Source organism: Sceloporus occidentalis, unplaced genomic scaffold (assembly GCF_023333645.1).
Source record: "Sceloporus occidentalis isolate IW3139 unplaced genomic scaffold, rSceOcc1.0.p SCAF_3, whole genome shotgun sequence".
NCBI lineage: Eukaryota > Metazoa > Chordata > Lepidosauria > Squamata > Phrynosomatidae > Sceloporus > Sceloporus occidentalis.
Genome location: NW_028316983.1, coordinates 62712040 through 62730762, shown reverse-complemented (window position 1 = coordinate 62730762; position 18723 = coordinate 62712040). Strand labels below are relative to the sequence as shown.

The 18723-nt window shown below is 42.9% G+C and overlaps 1 protein-coding gene across 6 annotated transcripts in view; it reads left to right on the top strand.

The window, feature by feature from the left end:
* Window positions 1–2369: 2369 nt before the first annotated feature.
* The window catches only part of ANKS1A (ankyrin repeat and sterile alpha motif domain containing 1A), a 185893-nt gene continuing 169539 nt past the window's right edge, over window positions 2370–18723 (top strand). For all 6 annotated transcript variants that reach the window (XR_016280435.1, XM_089514680.1, XM_089514682.1 and 3 more), the window contains exon 1: window positions 2370–2563. Coding sequence is in view for 5 of the 6 variants with exons in the window: in XM_089514680.1 (XP_089370806.1) it covers window positions 2370–2563 (194 nt within the window). In the remaining variant the exon portion in view is untranslated. The remainder of the gene's footprint in view (window positions 2564–18723) is intronic.

The window sequence follows — 18723 nt, the reverse complement described above, 5'->3', positions numbered from 1 at the left end:
CTTCTGACCAGAAGGAATTCTAAAATGTCCTCCATTTGGAGAAGGACTAAGAAGCATGGATTTATCTTTATAGTCTTGTTTTTACTTTTTCTTGGGTCTTTCATTTTCCTCAGATGTCCTACATTTTCCCGGTGCCTGGTCCTCAGGGTGACTAGACAGATGTTACTCCCTACATTGCCACCTTCTGTCCAGAAGGAACATCAAAACGTCCTCTGTTTTGAGCAGGACTAAAGAGCACACATTTATATGAGTGTCTGCAGCTTGTGTTGGGTCATGTCCTACATTTGTCTTGCATGTCCTACATCCTGCAGTAATGCCCTGTTCTCCTTTCTACTAACAGCAAAGAAAAACATCAGGTCATTCTGATGTTGATAAATAATAATAATAATAAATGTTGTTATTGTGCTGTACAACAAAATGATAAGAACCTTGTTTGATCTGCTGAAATTTGGGACGGACACCCCATTGGTCAAGAGGACCTTTGTGTTGGTGGCTGTGTATTTTACAACTTCTACCTCAATACTGAAATGGACTGGGATAGTTTTGTCAATTTTAAATTACAGTTACCTTTAATAATAATAATAATAGTTATTATTTCCCTCCTTTCCTCAAGGCATAAGGCAGGATACATTTAAAACACAATTAAAAACACATACAGTAAACCCACAGTTAAAACACAATACTACGAAACCATTAAAATATACTCATAAGAGTTTATATACAGATTGAAAAGTCATGATGGGAGTCTCTAAACAGTCTTTAATGCTGTTTTCGATGGAGCGGCGTTTTCAGTGTCGTATCTCCTCTGGCAGGTCATTCCTCAGTCTGGGATCAACGGACGAAAAAGCCCTCTGGGAAGCCATTGCCGCCAGTCTTGTCCTGGCTGCTTGGAGCAAATATTTCGTGTGGCACCTGAGAGTATAGGGCTGATCTTGCTGCTTTCAAGGCACGCTTATCTTTCTTCTTTGTGGCAGTTATTGCCACCACTGAACAGAAATACTGAGACAGTAAAAGTGCCTGAAAATCGAGGGCAGGCATGGCTTTGGGTCTGTATACCCTCCTGGTAGCAATTAGTATGAGGCCTTTGAAGTAAACAAAATATCCTATTACTTTTCTAAAGACAAGATGGATTTTCTCTACATTCAGATCTGTGGAGAATGAGTTTACAGCTGACTATAAAAAAGGGAAGGGGAGCATTGGCCAGCACATACTTGTAACTGTAGCATGCTTCAGCCGGGTTTGACAGCAATCTAGCCTAACTTGATGGGCCTGTATTGAAATTTCACTTTCGGTCTCTGTGTTCATATTTTCTTAATCAATACCACTAAGATGGGCTTCAGGGAAAGCGTGGTGTTGTGTTGTGAGTGTTGGACTACGAAGACTCAGAAGGCCAGGGTTCAAACCCTTGTTCAGCCATGGAAACCACTGGGTAATCTTGCGCAAATGATTCTCTCTCAGCCTGAGAGGAAGGCAATGGCAAACCTGCTCTGAACAAATCTTGCCAAGAAACCCCTCTGACAGAATTGCAACAAACTGGAAATTACTTGAAGGCACACAGTGATAACAAAACAACTCCACTCTGTTCTCTTAGGACCAAAACACACTGCGGAAATAATCCAGTTTGAGTCTGCTTTAACAGCCCTGGCTCAATGCTAGGGATTCTGGGAACTGTAGTTTTGGGAGACATTTAGACTTCTTCTCTGCCAGAGCTCTGGTGCCACAACAAACTACAATTCCCAGGATTCCCTAGCAATGAGCCAGGGCAGTTAAACTGGCTCAATGCTAGGGAATTCTGGGGACTGTAGTTTTGTGAAACATTCACCCTCCTCTGTCAGAAAGAGGTCTGGTGTCACAACAAACTACAATTCCCAGAATTCTCTAGCACTGAGCCAGGGCAGTTAAAGCGGTGCCAAACTGGATTATTTCTTCAATGAGAACACATTGGGAAACGCAGGTTCAAAACACACTGCAGAAACAATTCAGCCTGAGACAGCTTTACTTGCCTTGGCTCAATGCTAGGGAATTGTGGGGGATGTAGTTTTTGTGAGCCATTGAACCTTCTCTGTCAGAAAAAGCTCTGATGCTACAAAAACTACAATTCCCAGGGTTCCTTAGCGCTGAGCCAGTCAGAGGGTGCCTCAGTCTAGAGCCTAGTGCTCACCTTTGCCTCCTTACCTCATCCTTTCAAGCCTAGACAGAGCCCCGCCTCTTTTTACGGAAGGGGGCGTGGCAAGAGAAGAAGGCCCATGGAGGGGCGTGGCCTCATAAAGCCCCGCCCCGGAAGGACGCGCCGGCCGGGCTGAAAAGGCAGTGGCAGCGTCCGCGGCAGCAGCAGCGTCCGCGGAGTCGTCGGAGGCGGGGCGGTGGCCATGGGGAAGGAGCAGGAGCTGCTGGAGGCCTCCCGCACTGGGAACCTGCCCGCTGTGGAGAAGCTGCTGTCGGGCAAACGCCTCAGCTCGGGCTTCGGGGGCGGCTCAGGGTCCTCAGGGGGCGGCGGCTCCGGCTCCAGCGGAGGAGGAGGAGGCAGCGGGGGAGGCAGCAGCGGTCTCTCCAGCCTCCTCAGGTAGGCGGCGGCGTCTGTGTCTTGGTTGCCTTCCGGCGGCGGGGGTGTGTCTCTCTAATTTTTTGCTCCTCTAGATTTTTCCTCTTTGAGACTCCAACTCCCAGAATTCCTGAACAATGAGCGTACTGACAGGGACTTCTGGGAACTGGAGTCCAAAAACATCCGGAGGCCCAAAGGTTGAGAAATACTCAACGTGTAGAGGGCCCTTAGCGCCGTTTTTGTGGCGCTTCCGGGTTCCTTGAACGAAAGCGCCTGTTCCCTGCTGCTCCTGGAGGGAGCGCGGGAGGCTAGAGGAGGCCAGGCGGAGGAAGAGTGTCTGTGTCTGGGATCCTTTCTTTTAAATGGAGGCACTCTTTTTTGTTTGGTTGTTGGTGGAATATTTGAAGTATAGTGTCTAGATCAAGAGAAGTAATAGTGCCACTGTATTCTGCTCTGGTTAGGCCCCACCTGGAATATTGTGTCCAGTTTTGGGCACCACAATTTAAAAAGGATGCTGAGAAACTGGAGCCATGTGTCCAAAGGAGGGCAACTAAAATGAAGGGTCTGGAAACCATGTCCTATGAGAAACAATTTAGGGAGCTGGGGATGTTTAGCCTGGAGAAAAGAAGGTTAAGAGGTGATATGATGGCCCTGTTTAAATACTTGAAGGGATGCCATATTGAGGATGGAGCAACCTTGTTTTCTGCTGCTCCAGAGACTAGGATCCAGAGCAATGGATACAAGCTCCAGGAAAAGAGATTCCACCTCAACATTAGGAGGAACTTCCTGGCAGTTAGGGCTGTTCAACAGTGGAACAAACTCCCTCGGAGTGTAGTGGAGTCTCCTTCTTTGGAGGTCTTTAAGCAGAGGTTAGATGGTCATCTGTCGGGGATGCTTTGATTGAGATTTCCCGCATGGCAGGGGGTTGGACTGGATGGCCCTTGCGGTCTCTTCCAACTCTATGATTCTGTGATTCTAACTGTTTGTCTGGGTGGTGTGTGTATATACCGTGGGCCCTTGGTATCCACTGGGGTTTGGTACCAGGACCCCCATGGATAACAAAATCCATGGATGCTCTAGTCCCATTAAATACATTGGCATAGTGAAATGGTGACCCTTATATAAAAGGGGGGAGCAAGGTTTGCTATTTGGAATTTATACTTTTTTGGAGTACACTTGTCCCTCCATATTCACTAGGGTTAGGGGCACAAGACCCCCTTGAATATGGCAAAACCACAAATAACAAAAACACCATTTTTTTTACCTAAGAGGACACCTCTCTAGAAATACGCTAGGTCCTCTAGCACAGAGGTAGGCAACCTGCGGCCCGCGGGCCGGATGCGGCCCGGCAAGGCCTTGGGACCGGCCCCCGCCCGGTCCTGCTGCCGATTGCCGCCGGAGCCTTTGGCCTCTCGCGTGGGGCCTTTGGCCTATCAGGAGGAGGCGGGCAAGGGGGGTAAGCGATGGGCAAGGGGGGCAATTGTCTATAGAAGCCTCCGAAACATGCATTTATATTAACATTTTTTTAAAAATCAGCAAATTTTTTTGCGTGTCCTCAATTTTTTTTAAAAAAGTGTCCTCCATTTGAAAATTTTGTTCTACATTTGACCCGGTTTATTTATTTATTTAATTTAAAAAAAATTTTAAAATTATTTAATTTTTGGCTTCGGCCCCCCAGTTGTCTGAGAGACAGCAACCCGGCCCCTGGCTCAAAAAGCTTGCCTACCCCTGCGTCTAGCACAACTCTGTGGTCAATGTCTGACAGACACAGACCATAGACCTGCCCTGGAGGAGCTACAAAGGCCTAGTAGAGTATTCTCTCTAGGAATCCCTAGGTCTTCCGGTGCAACTTTTAGTTAAAGTTGGCCATAGAGATACACCAGAGGACTAAAGAGGAATGTATTAATCAAATTCGTGAATAATCAAATCTGCAAGTATCAAAGCCGCAAATATGGAGGGAGGAGCGTATTTTCATGCCATGGATGCTTGGATCGGTGGAAAAAATCAGTGGGTAATTGACTGTAATCTCTCTCTCTCTCTCTCTCTCTCTCTCTCAGGAGTTTATCACATGGGGGACAATTGGAGGTATAAACAGTGATTAACTTGTGATAATCCCACAGCCACAGTAATGGTTTTCACACGATGTCGTGTTTCAACTGAAATTATCCCATGAATAACCCATTTATTATCATGCAATTGCATTAATGGTTTTCACACACTGTGTACAAAGTGATATTATCCCCAGAATAGCCCATTGGTTTTCACATGATGTCGCATTCAAAGCGATATTATTCCATAAATAACGAGTTTATTATCGTGCAATTGTTCTAATGATTTTCACATGACATTGTGTTCAAAGTGATATTATCCCGTGGATAACCCGTTACTATTGCATAATGGTTTTTACACAACATTGACGTGAAATGTGATTAAAATGCGATTATCCACTGAATAACCAGTCAAAAACAGCAGCAAATCAATCATGTGATTTTCCAGTGAATGACTTTTTGCTGTTTATTTCCTGGTTATTCAAGGGATAATGGCTCTTGTGTTAATCTCATTTTAATCATGTTTTAATGTCAGTTGTGCAATTTTCACAGGTTAATCATTGTTTAAACTCCAAATTTTTCCCCGCATGATAAACTCCTTAGTTTTTTGTCATTTTTTTAAGGCTATGTGGCTCAAAGGTGCCACAAGATCTCTCTACATACTGGTTCTACAGGCTAACAGTGCTATGTCTTTGAATTACAGTAAGAGAGAAAGAGAGAGATGTGAAGGTGAAGGCTTTCATGGCCATCATCCATAGTTCTTTGGCGGGATACAGACGGGCAAAAAGGGGTGTATTCATGACGTCATGAAGGTAGAGCCTTCAGACGGGCCTTACCTGAATGCCGCCATGAACACGCCCCCCGCACGCCCCAAGTGGGAAGAAGCGGCATTAAAAAGGTGCTGCTTTTCTCCGCTTCTTTTCCGTTTGATGAGCAGCTGCGCAGCTCCGTCTGTAAGCTGCTGCACCGGTACGCCAGAATTGCTACGCCGCTAATTTAAGTTGCCCATTTAAAAGCTCCGTGTCTGCTGCGTCGCATAATGAGTCGGGGTCCTGGAACATGCGCAGTTTGCAGTCAGGCTTTAATTGCAGCGTCAGCTGCCATGCAGGTGTGGAAGCTGCAGCACAGCTGCAGCGTATTTTAAGACTCGTAACCCTAACCCTAACCCTAGAGCAACATGTACGCATGCGCTGCTTGGAAAGTTTGGACTTTAAAGTGAACCCCTACACACATTCCTGTGCCATTTTCACCTAACAATAAAAAACGCTAAAACTGTAAATATTTACATATATACAAGGGAGGTGATGGGGGATGGCAGGGGGACAGCGGTGGCAGCGGCGACAGCTGTGGCTGTGCATTGCAGATTCAGCAGGAGCGCGGGGACCAAAGGAGAGGAGGCATCTATGATGCTGGTGACACTGGCAAAGTGCAAGCGGACAAGGATGCCAACACCAGCTGATCACCAGCTGGCAGGAGACCACCATTGTTCTTGGGCAGAGCGGGGGGAAAAGTTTTAAAGGGGCTTGGGCACTTTAAATGTGCCCATAGGCTTTCTGCTGCCGCTGCTTAGCGCTGCAGCTGCGCATCCGCCAGCCGGCAAAAGAAAAAAAAAGCCCCGTTTTTGGCCGCCCGTGAGGAAGCTGCCTCTCTCTTTGCAGCGTCCTCCGAGGCGGCGGTTTGGAAACTGCGGGTCAGAAACGGCCCCAGGTGAGGCGTCTTCACTGCCCCCCATGTGGAAGCCCCATCTCCTGAGCCACGCCCCCGGGGCGGGTGGTCTGGAGGCTCCGTATTCAGCAGAATACACCTCCAAGACGTCTTCCCCTGCCCATCTGTATCCCGCCAGAGTGTTTTTTTGAGCTATGTGGCCATGTTCTGGAAGAGTTTATTCCTGACGTTTCGCCAGCTTCTGTGGCTAGCATCTTTAGAGAATGCTGGCATGGAAGTGAGTGGGGTATATATACTGTGTGACCCTTGGTTGAGAGGAAGTGATTTACATGTTAATCTGTGTGTTGGTCTGTTGTTGAATGGCAAGACCTTAGAGTGTCTATTTACACTCATCTCTCCACATTTGCAGCTTTGACTCTCGCGAATTTGATTATTCATGGATTTTATTAATATGTTCTCTCTAGGAATCTCTAGGTCCTCCAGCACAACTCTGTGGTCACTTTTAACCAAAAGTCGCACTGAAGGACATAGAAATTCCTAGAGAGGTATTCTCTCAGGTAAAAGCACAGTGGTTTTGTTGCGTTTTTTCCACATTCATGGGGGTCCTGTGTCCCTAACCCCAGTGAATGCCGACCGACGAGTGTAATTAGTGATCCATTGTCTGCTGGGAAACCCCCTTGACCCTGCCATTCAGCAGCAGACCAACACAGAGATTAACATGTAAACCACTTTCTCTCAACCAAGGGTCACACAGCATGCATGCACACACACACACACACACATATATATATATATATATGCCACTCACTTCCATGCTAGCATTCTCTGAAGATGCCAACCACAGATGCTGGCAAAATGTCAGGAAGATATTCTTCCAAAACATGGCCACATAGCTCGAAAAAAACCCCAAAACTATGGATGCTGGCTGTGAAAGCATTTGACTTCACATCTCTCTCTCTTAATTCAAAGAGATAACTGTTTTAGTCTGTAGAATCAATATGTAGAGAGATCTTGTAGCACCTTTGAGACTGAGGAGATTATCACTTCATGACACTAACCCATTGGCAACCCAAATAAAATGAAACTGCAGCCTTAATGCTATCGTCGTGTGTTAGATCACACTTTTTTCTGAAAACCAGGGTGTATTTGCGATACAAGTGGCAGGAATTGACCACATTCTTGAGGGCACAACTTTTTAAAAAAGGTGTGTATGTGTAGTTATGTGACTTCAATGTCACTAGAAGGGAGGGAGTGGTGAAGTCTTGCACTGAGAAGCTCGCAAGTTTGTGCAACAATGGCATGTCCAATGATTACATTGGTCTCTGGACACAGTATTATTGCGTAATTGCAGTAATTCACAGGTTCTACCCATCAGTGAAAAATGGCGGTTTTACAGGTTTGCGTCCTGCGTTGTGAGGTCAAGATGTTGCCAAATAAGAATTATGCCAATTGGTTTGTGCTATTACTGATAGTCTGATAATCTCCTAACTGAAAGAAAAGTTGGCAGCATGAGCTTTTGTAGACTTAAGTACTTCCTTAGATGCATTTCTTTCTTTCAGTTAGTCTCAAAGGTGCTACAAGATCTCTCTACATACTTTATCTCGTAAGTTAAACCTTGCAAGTACAGTGTGCCTACGCTGCAGGAGCGCCATATGCGGTTTCCAGCCTACACAGAAACTGCATGGGAAGAAACAATGGTTCTTGTGCTTGTGGTGCTTGCGCTGCACCACACCATGGGCTTATGCCCCGTTATTTTTAATGGGGCACAAGCATACACACTTTTCCCCTTACACGGGTATGTATGTCTGGAACGGATCCCCCGCATAAGGGAAGGGTTCACTGTATTTTCTTGGAACACCTGGATGTAGTTTGTATGTTACTTATGTTATTTTTCAGTCTTCTTCAACTGAAAGTTGTGCCTGGTTTTAAAATGAGATCTATGAATTGCCCAGTCACTGTTTTCTTTACTTTTTGTTTGTTTGTTTTGTGTATTGATGTTTTTTAAAGAGGAGTGCAGAACAGAGAGCAAATGAAAGAACTTCTTATCAAGACGCCAGACTTACTTAAGTGTAAATTACCAAAGTGGCCCCCAAATCTAAAAAGCCTGAAAAGTGCTACAGGTTTTGTTTTTTTCCAGTTCTGCAGCTTAATGAATTTATGGGTGTTCTGGCGGATTCTCTTCCTTCTCAACTTGATGAGCCCAATGGGCTGTTTCTTTAATTTTTAAAGCTTTATTTTGTGTTGTCTGTTTCAGAATAGTGATGAAGTGATTGTGATGCCTGTTTCTCCCTGTAGTTGGGGCAGGAGAGGTGTTTGACATGTCCATCAAGCCAGGGTCTCATTGTATACCTCTTGAGTACCATTTTTTGGTCTCTGTGAAGAGCACTAGTGATTCTCAGCCTGTCTTCAAAACCCATCAGGTATTTTGGTCCAAAGGTTGGTGAACCTGACTAATTGGTAGCCAGTATTTTTTGGATATCTATTATACACAAGAATAATAATGCACTACGTTGCCCAAGAAAGCTCTATGAAATTCATGGAGTTGCTGTAGGTTGATAGGCAACTAGAAAACACATATACCCATACCTTTTTATTAGAATATATGTGTCAGAGTTTACTAGAAGTCTTTTGTGGGCTAGAGTTGAAACAAATATCCAAAGTCTTGTCTGAGAGTAAAATAACACTTGGGAGTGTCAGAATGAGATCTCACGACTTGATTACTGTAACGTCCTCCTGGCTGGGCTTCCTCTTTCTCACCTCTGTCCTTTAATCTCTGTCCAGCATTCAGCTGCACGCATTATCACTTCCACCCACCGCTCTGACCACATCTCTCCTGTGTTGGCATCCCTTCACTGGCTCCCCCTCCCTTTCCGCATTCAGTATAAGCTCCTGCTGTCGACATTTAAAGCCCTCCATGGACTGGCCCTCCTTACTTATCAGACCTTCTTTCTCCTCACCTTCCCGTCAGGGCCCTCCGTTCTGATAGTCAAGGTCTGCTGTCTCAGCCCAGGATTTCCTCTGCCCCATCCCAGATTCGCCCCTTTTCACTTGCTGCCCCTCACTCCTGGAACCTTCTTCCCCCACAAGCAAGAGCCATCACTTCTTTAACCAGCTTCAAAATGGAGCTGAAAACCATCCTGTTCAGAGAAGCCTTCCCAGGCATTGCATAATTGTCGCTTACTATTTGATGTTCTTTTGGTGCCTGTTTATCGAATCATTTCCTGTATTGCTATGTATTGTATATGCATTATCCTACTTGAGAGTATGTATTTTCCCTGGAAGAAGATTAACCATCCATTATGAAGCCAAGCCCTCCCTCCAGTCCATCTGGCTTGGTCCAGGCCTCGGAGGTAGAGAGGAACTGCTGGACCTCTTGCCCTTTCCCTCCACCACTCCCTTCTCCTTCTGTGTCATGTCTTTTTAGATTGTAAGCCTGAGGGTAGGGAACCGTCTAATTAAAAAGATTGTATGTACAGCGCTGTGTAAATTTAAGGCGCATCATAAATAAAGGTTAATAATAATAATGAGAATATTTTTCTAGGTGTAAAATGAGTCTATAGTTTGTAGTGATCTTAACGGAAGTTGTGGAGTTGTAGATGAGGTGACAAGTTCCCCTTTGAATTGTTTCTAATCATCTAATTTAAACACTCCATTTGAGAAGTTCTTTGCAGGTGTAGTGAAACAGTAACTCTGTTATAGTCTGAAATTACAATGCGTCAACTTTTGAATTAACTAGAGCTCTTCCTTGGGCAGGCAGTAAACTAGGAGTGCATGTGTGTGAGATAAATGTTGCTGGGTGGATGCTCCAGTCTGTGACAGTCTTACAATGGAATGGAGAAGATGTATTAAATCTTTAAGTTCTTAACCTGTGTTTTGCAATTTACATTCTACTTTATGTTCAGAACAGGCATAGGGAATATGTATGTGGCTGTCCTGTATTGTTGGACTGTAGATCCTATCATACATCATTGCTATTAATGGGAATTGACGGCGCGTTACAAACGGCCATAAGGGATGTCCTCAGGACGTCCTAGTTTTAAAAAGGGGCATCACTTCTTGACGCCCCCAGCCTAATACGTCCTGAGGACATACAATATGGCGGCGCCCATCTACATGGGGGCTGCCATGATGGCGTCACGAACGCGCAGCCTGCAAACGAGGCGGCGCGGACGTGATGATATCGTGCCGCTCGAGGGCGCTTAGAGCGCCCTTTACGCAGCGCAAGAAGGAGCTCCGTTTCGGAGCTCGTTCTTGGCTTTGCGTCGCTGGGCACAGCTTTCAGACGGCTGCGCCAGCGACACAGAGGAGAAAGGGGACAAGCGGCCCCTTTCTCTTCCTCCCTGCCGCCGCGGGGTGTCCTTGGGGCTTGAAGCCCCAAGGACACCCCTTTCCAAGCTGCGGGGAAGGGCCCTTTGGCGGCTTCCCCACGGCCCGGAAAGTGGCGGATTGGGGCCTCAGCGGCTGCCGCTCTGGCCACTGAGGTGCTGATACACTGGGGAAAGGGGCGGGTACAGGCCGCTGCTTTTCAGCAGTCTGTAACCCGCCGACCATTAGCATCTGGAGGGCCACACAGTCTTCAACCCTGATCTAGAACATCACCTAAAACTAATCTTTTTGCTAATGCTTTTCATCTGTGATGATTATTCTGGTCTCAAGAGAGTTTTGAGCCATTTTAATAAGGAATTTCAATGCATATTTACATAAAGTATCATGCACCAGCAGCATAGATTTATGTTGCCAGATCAACTAACGATTTTGTTTTTAAAATCACTACATGCATCCAAATTAACAGAACAAACTAAAATACCATTGTGAATAAATTTGGAGCCTCTATAGATTAAAATGCTGATATTGGCCATTCTTAAAGCCTGGGGAGGCAGAAATGATTTTGTCTGCTGCTTAAATGATACCAAATCAGCCTGCCCGGGAAAACCATTTCAAATGCATGAAACCTAGACTGCAAAGGTGCTCTCTCTCTCTAGTCACTAGTGGCAGGGATGGGAACATCCAGGAAAGAGGTTCAGGAGATGATTTCAGTGGGAGGGCAGATGAATGCAGGAGAAGGCTGTCCAACAGGTATCATCTATGTGCTAAAACATGCATGGCTTTAAGCATAAAGACTAGCACTTGAATTGAGTTTGGAAATACTGTATACCAGTGAGGTTACTTCAATACAAGTTTGATACATTCGTTTTGTGTACTTCCTATTAACAGTACAGTCACAGTGTTCTGGAAAAGATGCAATTTATAAAATTTTCAAAGGCTGTGCTATTACTAATTTAGTTATTGGATTTATATTCATTGTTTCTCCTAATGAGATTCAGAGTGGCTTACAATATGTATTGAAATACGTACATAATGTTCATTGCAAAATTCAGTGATAACTATTGCCAGGCCAGGAAGGATGGTAGCATGACAACCTCAACTGATAGCGAGGCTTTTGATGCACTGAGGCGCCTTGATTTTTGAACCAGCAAGGTGTTGTGGTTTGAGTGTTGGGCAAGTCACACTCTTCTCAGAGGAAGGCAAGAACAACCCCCTCCTCCACCAAACAAATTATGTGAAGAAAACCTCATGATAGTACTGTATTATCATAAATCAGAACTCACTTGAAAGCACACAACAACAGACTTGATTTTCAGGTAATGAAGATGAGTATAAAAACACTCACAGACTGGCCACCTCGATCTTTTAGCGAGAATCTTATCCTTTTCAGAACATTACTTCTTAAGACAGGTGTCGCAGGGCTCATTTACCCAGAGAATGTCTCCTGAAGCCTATGGTGGTCAATGGAATTGAAGGCCACAAAATAAATAAATAAATAAATCAGTACCATCGTTTTTGCTGTTGCCGCTTCTCCTCCTGCTGCTGCTGCTACATTTTTTTAGTCATATGGCACCTTTTCCCCAGCAGTGGGATTCAAGGCAGCTCATCGTAATTAAAGTAGTTACAGATAACAGGGCGTATCAGTACAAACATACAAAAGATTAAATATATGTATATTTGTACTCCCCAGTCTTTCTCCTACTACAGTTATACATCAAGGCAATCAATTTTTATGGGTCCTAATAAAGTGTGTGTGTGTGTTCAGTGTTGTCATACTACCACTATGATAGCAATTTAGAAGGAAAATAGCTCAATACTGGTTACTTGTGGTTTTTCTCCAAACACTATTTACTTCTGTGCTTTTGCTTTTAGTCTACCTTGTCTTTAGAATTTAATCTATTTTGCAATTCAGAATAGAGCATATTAAAACTTGGTTTTGCTTTTTTGCAACAGTAAATCTATTTTAGCATCTAAATCATAAACATTGTCCTCTGTAATTACATTCAGTCATTAATTCAAACTTAACACTTTTTTTAAACAATGGGATCTCGCAGCAATTACTTTGGAGATATTTGGTCCCTATATCAATCTGTGTTGCCATTTGCATGCTATATGTATAGTTTGACCTGAATTTCAGACTGGTATTGGATCTTGTTGAAATGATCTCTAAATGCTTTAGTGTTTCTAGATTACTGATGTATTTAAAATAGCAAAGGTCTTAATAGATACTTCTTCACCTATACCTTTCCTAGGTTTTCCATACCCCCAAGCAGGTTTCTGCTCATCCTGTGGTATAAACTGCAGTCCTACAAATAATGTGAGTAAACCGCTGGACTCCTTGAGAGGGCTTGTGTGTGTTTGGACTGCATGCTTTTTGAATTTTTTTGGACCCTATGACTTGGCATGTGGACACATCCTGAGCATGGTTTAACTATGTGGAATGTAGGATTTGCTTGAAGTCATTGAACTGCAAATGTATCTGAGGTAAAGTTTATAGTTTTTTAATCTGGCATGGTCACTGTAGATACTGAATTAGCTTAGTGAAATTCCTAATGTAGGCTTGGATGATTCTAAACAGAATACTTCTGTTACATGTGATACACAAACAGTAGAGCTATTGTGAATGTACATTTGCTGTGAAATGCCAGGTTGCTCTTAAGAAAATACTAAACAACAGCCCGAATTTGCACTGGTACCGCAGAATGAATTGTGTGTGTTAGAGGAAAGAAAGATTTTTCAGTTTCCCAGTGTTAGTGCCGTTAAAAGCTTTTCTCAAGAGCAAATAAACTATAATGATATTTATTAGAGAAGTGCACATGGAAGTGTCTTTGTTATTTTCATGATTCTGAAAAATCACCATACTGTAGTTCCACAGAAGGGATTTGAATCTTGATCCACATTTTATAGTTAAGATAGAATGAGAGCTTCCCGACCTCAGGGCTTTGGAGGGAAATGCATGCATGACTGCTGTGCAATTCTGTTTCCTTGCTAGGCTCTGTCTGCCCTGTAGCATGTGATATTAATGTTGGTCCCAGTTGAAAAAGGCTATTACTGTAGTAATTGGTTAACTCATTTAATGTTTTATAGTACAGGGGCATCTCCAGACTCCTTTTCTTCTTCCCACTAATTTAGGTTGCATGCTGCAATTGGCTACTTCAGTGGAAATGTTCAAGTTAATATTATTCTGACATAGACTCTGACCAATAAAACAAGGAGTTGTAGTGAAATTAGATCTGAAGTGAATTTGATTGGTGTGTGTGAGAGAGAGTGCTTTAGCTGTAAGTAGTTGGCAAACTGAGGGATGTGTTTTACAATTACTTGCAAGCAGTGAAATGCCTTAAATACCTTTGTGTAACACTTGGACTTTCTAAATGTTCCGTTCAAAACTGGATGTTTCTAAATGAACTCAGGGAGCACAAAAGGAGCTCTTGTAGGTCTCACTGAAACTTGGCAAAATGTAATATGTGCTATGGAAGAAGTACTAGCTCCAAAAATGAAATTAGGATTCAAAAGATAATCATTTTTCTCACTATGAACATTAGTGTTTCCTTATGTATATGAATTTATTTTATCACTTTTTCTTTCTTAGAAAATCTAGATTGCTAGAATAAGTTACACTTTTTAAAGCAAGAAATCTTGGAGAGCTACTGTACCATTTACTCAAACTATGTGCAGGTTGCAAATGAATATTTGATTTATATATGCTGACCTTCTTCCAGTTGTTGTCCTATCCTCACAATAATCCTATAAGGTAGGTTAGACTGGAGAGCCAGCATGATGTAGTGGTTTGAATATTAGGCTATGACTCTGGAGATCAGGTTTGATTCCCTGCTCAGCCATAAACTCACTGGTTGACCTGGGACAAGTCACATGCTCTCAGCCGCCAGGGAAGGTAATGACAAACGTCTGTACACATTTTGCAAGACAACCCCATGATAAATTCGCTTTAGGATTGCCATAAATTGGAAAGGACTTGAAAGTCCATAAGAACAGCAACAAAGGTTAGGATGGGAGATGATGACTGGCTACCCACAACATCTTTGCTTAGTGAGGAGCTGAACTGTTGCCAGATTTGGTACAAGGTAGCTTCCTATATTGTTAAACCAGGTCTTTCCTAATTTTAATCTGATGCTCTCTAATTTTAATCTGGCAATCCTGGGAGTGAACAGGCCACCTCTTCTGAAGGCAGATTGGGGCTGCAGTGGATGGTTGCCGTAGCCGCTACCTTGAAGGCACCCAAAAGGAGGCCGTGAATAGCTGCTCCTTTTCCAGGTGGCTAAAAGCCAGCTTTTCCTGGCTGTTGCAGCCAGAAGCCAGCTTTAAGGTTCTCTGGTGGCCTGTGGTGTATAAACACAGTGCCACCGGAATGCCTGGAAGCTGGCTCATGTGTGGGCAGCTGCCCATCTTGAAGTCAACTTCTGGGCATCTTGAGGGATTGCAGTGTCTGTACACCACGCCCCAAGACACCCAGAAGCTGGCTTTTTATGATGAGGATTGACTCTAGTATACAATACTACTTACAGAACATGGGCCTAGAAGTGTTCTAAAATCAGCAATGTGCCCAATCATTTACTCATTCGCTGAGCTTGTTGCAAGATACTACCTGTATTTCACTTTTGATCAGACCTTTGTGGGTCTTAGGTGTTGACAAGCCACCTGTATCCAAGATGCTTATAAGTTAGGAGAGGGAGCACTTTGAGAGATATTCTGAAAATACACACATTATTGGGATAGTCAAACAAAAATCCAAACAGTGATACCTTTATTGGCCAACCAAAATGCACAATATACATGTTTCAAGCTTTCAAAGCTTCACTGGCTTCTTCATCAGGCAAGGTGCTACAAACCAAATAGGAGATATTTTTTTAAAAATATGTTAGTCAGAGACCTGCATTTTGCTGTTTCTGTTCTTAGTTAAGATGGGTGGCATCTCTTGAGATGCAATTCCATCTCATTGGCATTCTCTGAAGATGCCAGCCACAGCTGCTGGCAAAACATCAGGAATAAATTATTCTAGAACACAGCCTCATAGCCAACCCCCACAAAAATGTATTGGTATAGTTTTTCATATGAATATATCCATGATGCTCAGCTCCATTTCTCTTACTCACCAAACCAGGGTAATGGGCTAGATACTGTTTGAAACACAGTTGCAATTAGAATATATTGGCTGGCTTGGTTTAATGTTGATTTTATGTATACTGTGCACTGTTTTGTAAGTTTTAATTATCTATTGCAATTTTTATCTTGTATTGTATCGTTATTGCAATTGTGGTACACCGCTGTGATCAATGGAATAGCGGTATATAAATAAATTTTATTATTCTTTATTATATTCAGCCTGTTCTGAATTGGAGTGTTTCAAAAGCCAAGACAATGTACAACATTTGGAACCTCTCATAGATCGAACTATTTTGTTAAAAATCTAAAGTGGTCATAACATTCACTAGCTGAGGCTGATGTAGTAGCTGTGATCCAGAGAGAACTGTAATTATGCATTTTCAGGCTACAGTAATGCAGTGTTGCACATTCTCTCTGAAGATGGTTCAGAAAGAAGTGGAAAATACAGCTGCTTTGTTGCATTATGGTTGAGACAAAAAAAATCTCATTATGGTGGTGTTGAGAATATGATTCTATGGCGGGGTACAGACCGCCAGAAAGAGGCGTGTCCTCAGCGCCTCTCTTTGCTCTGCAGGAGTGCTGCAGCAACCAAATTGTGTGGCGCTCCTGCGTAGCAAAAAAGGAGCTCTGGGAAGCGGCTCCTTTTTGCGGCGCACTTCCGCCACCCCAAAGCGCCAGCGATGGCATGGGGATGTTGCAGCTGCGCCGTCCCGTTTGCTGTGCTGATGGTAGCCGTGCTGCTAGTAGGGTCTCCCATGTCAGATAGGTTTCTGTGGGGGAGCCAGAATAAATTTGCCAAACAGGAACTGGGCCACAGCAGTAGTGGGATGACAATGGCAGTGGCACCGTTGCTATTGGTTGTTTGTACTGCACAAAAGGATGCACTGTAAATCCATTTTGAATGTCTTTTACTATGAAAATCTTATGATGAGGCTATCCAAAATGAAATAAGATCGTGCTAGAAGATGACTCGCAGATCGGATGGCACTCAGTGAGCTAGTGGGGTACATCAGAGGACAACTAAGATGACACAACTGGTCTGAAGCTGAAAGGACATTCAGGTGGTGAAAGAAAAGTCCGAAGATGTACAACACATTATAAGAACATGAAATATGAGAAACATGAATCAGATGTACTAAAACAGGAAATGGAGAGAGAAGAGATGTAGCAAATGTAGTCCAAGTTTGAGTGAATAACATCAGTAAGACTTCAGGGAAGACCTATTAGGATAATCATAATCCAAAATTATACTTCAATTACAGAGGCAGAAGAAGAGATTGAAATAACTGTATACCTGGACATCATCTGATGGCCAATATAGAAATCCAATAGTTTATATAATTGAAGAAGAAGAAAAAGAAGATCTATTCTCTCTGCAAAACAAATAAACAAAGGAGCAGATTGTAGTATAGACCATGAACTACTGATATAAAAAATGAGAGTAAAGCTAAAGAAGAACACTAAACCAATCATTATGCCAAAATACAACTTGGAAGGGCATCTGTGAAGGAGTTGGATAATACCCTGAAGTGTAAAGATACATAATTGAATACTAGGATGGTTGATTCAATCATATTTCCAATTTCTATGTATAATTGTGAAAGTTGGACAGTGAAGAAAGCTGATAGGAAGAAAATCAACTCAGTTTAAATGTTGTGCTGGAAAAGAGGTCTATGGATACCTTGAACTGCTAAAAAGACAAATGGGTCCTAGAGTAAATCAAGCCTGAACTCTGCCTAGCAGCCAAGATGACTAAATTCAGAATATCATACTTTGGACATATCAAGGGAAAACGTGTGTGTTTTCAAGTAATTTCTAATTTACAGAGACACTAAAGCAAACCTGTCATGTTTTTTTTTTATCAGAATTTGTTCAGAGGGAGATTGTCTTTGTCTTCCTCTGAGGCTGAGAGAGTATGACTTGTCCAAGGTTACCCAATAGGCTTCCATTTGAACCCTAGTATCCAAGTGTCCTAGTCCAACACTTGGAAGTGAGAAATGGGTGAAGGGATTTTATGTAGGCAGAATTCATGCTGGCTCAGTATCTGGCTTTCGCCATCAAGCAATTCCCCTTTCCAGATGAAATCTGCAGGACATGTCTCCTCCAAATTTCTTGCATAGTAAAACTTGTCACTGGGAAAGGAACTTAGGCTATTTGGACAGATGGTTTCAATTGCAGAGATTTATAACTTTTCAAAGAGATGTCCTAGACTATCTACTTAAACGAATTCCTAGTAACTTGCCATGATTCCCTTGGTTAGTAATTTTACTGGAGCCATGACCATCACAATGTTAGGCCCTTTTGCGATTATAATTGCAACATTGTTTCCTATTTTATTTTGTTTATTTTACTTGATAGATTTTCACATTATTGTAAATGTGCAGTCGCCTGCTTTTCTCACTTTGCATTAGTAGAATGAGGCCAATGAGCTATCTGTTTGCTCCCAGATTGGCCAAAGGTGTTACAAGAACAGAGGCAATTGGGCAGCATCCCATTAGTTGGGAGGAGCTACCACTAATTCTCTTTAATTTTAAAAGTTTGAGGTCCCATTGACTCTGAATTACAGCTGGAGCTTTCTGTCATAAATGTGCTGGAATGCTGAGTTTCAGAAACTTCATTAACCAACCCCCAAGGCCTCTAAAGCTTGTTCTCCAGAGAACCTCAGTGTAAATTTCTGTGTGATGCTACACGATAGAAAATTGTATGAAAACTTGTGGTTTTGCAAAACATGTTCCTCCTTTCAAAAGAATGAAAGACAGGCTTGGAGCCAAATTAAATAGGGATCCTTGAAAAACTGTAAAGATACAGCTAGAATCGGTATTCTTTTGGAATTTGGAAGCTTCCATGTTTACTCTCATATTTGATACTCCAAAGGCCTTGTCATTCTTGGATAAAAGTTTGAACTTCAACACTATTTTTTCTAACTAATTACTAAGAGTAGGAGGAATATGCAACTTCTGCTTTCTCACTGCACATTGTGTATGTGGTATACCATTTCAAAATGTTAAGTCTGTATATAGG